Source organism: Arachis ipaensis, chromosome B01, assembly GCF_000816755.2.
Source record: "Arachis ipaensis cultivar K30076 chromosome B01, Araip1.1, whole genome shotgun sequence".
In the NCBI taxonomy this organism is placed as follows: Eukaryota; Viridiplantae; Streptophyta; class Magnoliopsida; order Fabales; family Fabaceae; genus Arachis; species Arachis ipaensis.
In genome coordinates this window covers 61,065,399-61,070,709 of record NC_029785.2, presented here as the reverse complement: position 1 = coordinate 61,070,709, position 5,311 = coordinate 61,065,399, and the positions used below count along the sequence as shown (strand labels likewise).

Genomic DNA, 5,311 nt, shown 5'->3' with positions numbered 1-5,311 from the left:
ATTAATTGGAAGATTAATTTGTCTAACCAAAAAATAAAAAAAATGATCAATTGATTATTAAAATTTTTTGAAAATTAAACAGTAGTTTAAAAGTAGCATTACTCAATAATAAATAAACTTGCCTCAGAGTAAAATTCAAAGTCAGATTCCGAGGCTTCAATGGCAGCAGATACAGGTTGGTTGATAACAACTTTCAGCAATGTTGCCTCATTGTTCGTCGAAACACTCTCATGTCCATTAATTGACAGTTTGACACTACTGCCTTCTTTGCCTACATTATTATATCGGTGTTTTTTACAAGGGTTAGAATTTTAGTTATACACTAATAATATGTGGGAGTTGCTATGGTGCTGAGTGGAAGATTCTTCAGCAGGTGAGGATGCTGCCTGTCCGAACGTGGTAGATACACCTGTCCTGTTAAAATATTCAACGCTTCTGCATTTGTCATAGCTGGAGGTAGCTGGTTCAGGTACGGGTCCCACAATTCAAAAAGGCTTTTTAGAAATCGAGGTCGTTAACAACTTAATTAAGGTATTTTAATAACTTAATTAATTGGAAAATAAATACAATGTGATAGAGTAGTTTTTTGGTTTTCACGTTCACGCTTCAGTCCGTGAAAAAAATTGGATGGGCCTGGGGGAAAGTTTAAGGTAATGGGCGAGAGATGGACTGTAGCCCTTAACCGTTCAGATACAAATGATACAAAGGCTTAATGTTTTTAAAACCCAAAAAAAAAAAGAGAACCTAACCTGCAGGAACCCTCTACCCCCGTCATTTGTGGATTCAACCCTCGATCTGATGCAACGCAAATTGGTATGAAACCAATACCCTAGCCCTAGCTTCCGGCGCACTCTTGATGTTCGCCGGCCGTTCCCCAACATAGCTTCCCGTCGTGCTCCAGGTTCTTCAACCCCTGTTCGGTCACGGATCGTAGCTACTTGGTGGAGCTCAGCGTCTGTTGTCTCTGTATTTGCAGATGCCTTTCAGGAAACGCTGTTTGGTTGCCTTTGTTGGGTTCCCTTCTGCATTCAGCGGTCGCCTTCGTTCTCGTTCTTTGGCATCCTCGATCGATCGGCCTTCACCGCTCGCGTTAGTCGCCGTTCACCGTTCGAGTTCGTGCAAGCGTTCGTGTGGAAGCCACGTCGGTTTCGTTCGACCACTGGGACGAAACCGCGAGCGACCCCCGGATGTGGTACTGCTAGCTTTTGTCGCCTCTGTGAGTTTTCCAAACCCGCCACCAGATAATACACCCACACATCACCAATACTCTGCTTCAACCTCTACAACTTTCGATTACCAATACAATAGGTAACATTTTGAATTGGTAGTGGTTTGGACTTTCTTCATAGACAGAATTAAAGTATAAAACATCTATGCTCTCTTCCCTGTGATTTTGATATTAGGCTTTGAATTCTATAGTTATGTTTTAATGTGGCTGCACTCTAGGGGTTCGATGTAATCCTTTAACCGTATCTCTAGTTGGTTTTATAATCTATAGCTTTTAGAAAGTTAGTAAGTTGAGTGCATGTGAAGGTAGAATAATTCGATCTTAGTAATCAGGAAAATATAGCTGCACAAATAGCATCTGTAGAAAACATATTAGCATGATGATTCCACTTGCATCAGTTTCTTCTGGTAAAGTTAAACTATTAATGTGAACTGGTTAATTTGCTAATTGTTCTTGTGCTGTTTGGTCTTGTATTATTTTTAAATTTTTTGTTGTTGTTGTTATTCTTTGCCTGTGGACTTGCCAACTTGATAATTTGGTAAATTGTTGGGCTACAGTTGTCTTTTCTTTTGCTAAATTGTTAGATTGCTATGAGGTACTTTGGTGGATTTTGTATTTAGGTCTTGTTCTGGATTAAGTGGCCAATCATTGTTCCGGTTTAGGTGTTATGCTTGAGATTATTGGTGGATGTTGGAGATCAGAGATTTATTCTATGCGTCGTGTTGTCTTCGGCTGAAAGCAAAAAATCAGTTTTCATTGTGGGGATTGTTTCCTTGTTTGTTTTGTTTCAGAAATCAATTTTTTTCTGATCATTGTTCAAACTCTGAATGATGGTCTGCTGGTTTTGTTCTGTTTTTTTTCGTAGAAAATGCATTTTTGTGATGAATGCCGAAGCTCTGAATGGTTTTCTGCTATTTTTGTTTAGTTAATATAAATCAAGTATCTGTGATTGATGCTCAAATTCCGAACCTTGGTCTGCTGCTTTTGTTGTCTCAGAAATCAATTTTGTGTTTGTTTTGCATTGTGTGAAAAATTGGGTGAGGTATATAAGAAGTAAGAATGAAGTCTATGTTAATGGTATTACTTTGGTGATTGTGGTCTCCCACAATCTTGAACATGGAATTGAAGAGAGAATCGTCTCTATTTTTCTTCATTTAGTATTTTTTGGGCATTGCATTTCATTGTAATTTGTTTAGGCATGGAAGTAGTTCTTTATGATCCCCTGTTGAAGGAAGTAAATGTAGATGAAGAGTGTTTAGAAGTAGTTGCATTATTCATTGAGTTTTTATTGAATCAGGTGTATTGGAGAAATATTTTTATTATACTATTAATTTAGGTAGAGTGTTGAATGCAACGAGAGCAGATGCCAAACAACAGTAAATGGATAGGGGTCTTTGACGTTGGTTGGTGTTGCAAGTCCTGATTCAGTCGATGTGTTGTTGAGGTACAGATGGAGGTGAACTTAAGCGAGGAGGATGCTGATTGTCGAGGGACTCAAAGTGATGCGTACGACGAGTTCATCGGTGCCGAAGAAGGAGGAGCCATGGCCGACGATGAATGTTGTGACTTTGAAGACCTGGGCGCACTGAGTGTGGATGATATTTTGAAGAAGGTTTGGGTCAGCGTTGAGAGTGCATATGAGTTCTATCGGAGGTTTGGAAAAATGCATGGGTTCAGTGTGCGAAAGGGTGACTCAGGGAGAGACTGTGAGGGGAACTTGGTAAGATATAGGTTTTTTTGTAACAAGGAAGGGTTGAGGGAACGAAAACACTATGACAGGATTGACAGAAGGGGGGAACACAAACCAGAGACAAGAACTAACTGCAAGGTAATGTTATCAGTTTTTTTAGACAAAAATGATAACTGCTGGAAGGTGAGGAAGCTAGTCACCGAGCACAACCACGAGTTGACACCGGCAGGAATGGTGCACTTGATTGCAAATCATCGTGGGTTAACGGAAACAACAAAGAGTCAGATAGATGGGATGCAAGCACATTGTATTGCAACGGCTAAGATTGTAGGGTACATGGCTGGTATGGCCGATAGCTATTCGTTGTTAGGGTTTCTGAAGAAGGATGTCTACAACTACGCTGACAAACAACGGCGCATTAAAATATCTGACGGTGACGCAAATTCTGCAATAGTGTATCTTGAGGGAAAAGCCGAGTTAGACCCCATGGAAATCGCAAAATACAACGTGACTTGTGACAAAAGGCTAGCCAATCTGATTTGGGCGGACGGATCCAGCAGAGTCGATTACCAATACTTTGGTGATGTATTGGCCTTTGATTCAACATACAAGAAAAACAAATACAAGAGACCAGTCGTGATTTTTTCTGGATCAAACAATCACAAGCAGACCACCATCTTTGGGTTTGGGTTGTTGCTTGATGAAACTATTGATTCATATCGGTGGATGTTGGAGCATTTGACGAAGATCATGTGTGGTAAGAAGCTGGCTGTAGTTGTGACTGACTGCGACAAGGCTATGATAAAAGCAGTTTTCGAAGTGCTTCCCTCTGCGACCCATCGTTTGTGTGCATAGCATGTGGAGAAAAACGTCACATCTAATTTAAAAGATGCAGAATTACGTGGGTTATTTAGAAGATGGCTGTATGCAGAAATGACGACAGAGGACTTTGAATCCGAATGGGAGGATGCTGACGATGTGTATGGACTACGTGAGAAGCAATGGTCATACCAGATGTATGAAAAAAAGAAAATGTGGGCAAGTGCTTATTTGTGTAACAAGTTCTGCGCAGGATATCGAACAACATCCAGGTGCGAAGGCATTAACGCACACGTGAACAAGTTTTTGAAGTCCACCCACACAATTTACGAGCTTGTTCAGAGCTTGGAGATGGTTTCCCACGAGTATCGAAATAGGGAGTTGCTCCTCCAGTTTCAGTCCCTCAACTCGGTTCCTGTTATGACAACATTCCTGAGAAGTATTGAACGGCATGCCGCTACAGTATACACAAGAGAAGTGTTTGGGGACGTCAAGAAAGAGATCGAAGGGGTAGGTGCCTTGAACCAGATTAACAAAAGAAGGATATTGAGTACAATGGTATACACCCTTGAGGAATATGAGAAACCAAATGTGCAGATAACAGCGTCGTTCGGTCAGTCGACTAGCAAAGTAAGTTGTCAATGTAACTTCTGGAAGAAGCATGGATATCCATGCAAGCACATGTTCTTTGTGATGAAGGCAGAGCACTTGAAGGAGATACCCGATAAGCTTGTTCTCAGGAGGTGGAGAACTGATGTAAAATCTCCTGAACAGTACACGAAAAGTTGGGACGACCTTAGTGAACACGGTGTTATCCTCCGCCATGGGGCACTCCAGTCGGCATCGCAGTGGATGTTTTTCTTGGGGGCACCAAGGTTGGTGTTGTTCGAAAAGGCTATGCGTGAAATTCAGTCCTTATGTAAAGACCTTGAGTTGGATTACAAGGCATTCCATGGTGGGGTTAGGCCGAGCGTCGAACATCCCCCTGAAGCAAATGCTGTGGTCAAGGACCCACTTGTTGTTCAGTCAAAAGGAGCTCCAAAATTTGGAAAGAAAAAAGCCCATGGTAAAAGGCGACCTTGCACCTACTGGAAGGGTACGGGACATACAGAGAACCTGCCTAGCCAAAGGTGATTACGATGAATAACACGATTTCAGAGACGATGCATTCGAGGGGGGTGATTTAGAGATGCCTGACTGGGTAAGATATTTTCTTCGATGTGTTTTTGGAAAATTGTTATCCATATGCAACATCCAACTTTTTACAATTACTTTGATTACAGGATGATGAACACGTGGGTGGCAACCTGTTTCTGGACCCCAACGGCACATCGAATAACGTCTATCACAACACGGTGAGTTGTTTCTGTGTTGCAGTATTGAATATCGTACTAAGAAGCAGTTACTAGTAGCTAAGACAAATTAGGAAATTGGGATGCAGGAAGATTGGATCGTATGGTAGTTGACTTATTAGCTGACGTAATGAGTAGATAAGCATAAAATTATTTCTCATGATAAATCGCAAATACAGTAACATGATTGGTGGTAGTGATAATGTTGGACTAATTACTTGT

The 5,311-nt window shown here is 41.1% G+C and overlaps 1 protein-coding gene across 1 annotated transcript; it reads left to right on the top strand.

The window, feature by feature from the left end:
• LOC107607367 (protein FAR-RED ELONGATED HYPOCOTYL 3-like) lies at positions 3,852-4,871 on the top strand. The gene has a single exon (XM_016309332.1). The coding sequence runs from the start codon at positions 3,852-3,854 to the stop codon at positions 4,869-4,871; it is 1,020 nt and encodes a 339-aa protein (XP_016164818.1).

Excerpts from the sequence above, each read along its gene's own strand:
- LOC107607367 (XM_016309332.1), top strand. The coding sequence starts at position 3,852 with ATGACGACAGAGGACTTTGAATCCGAATGGGAGGATGCTGACGATGTG.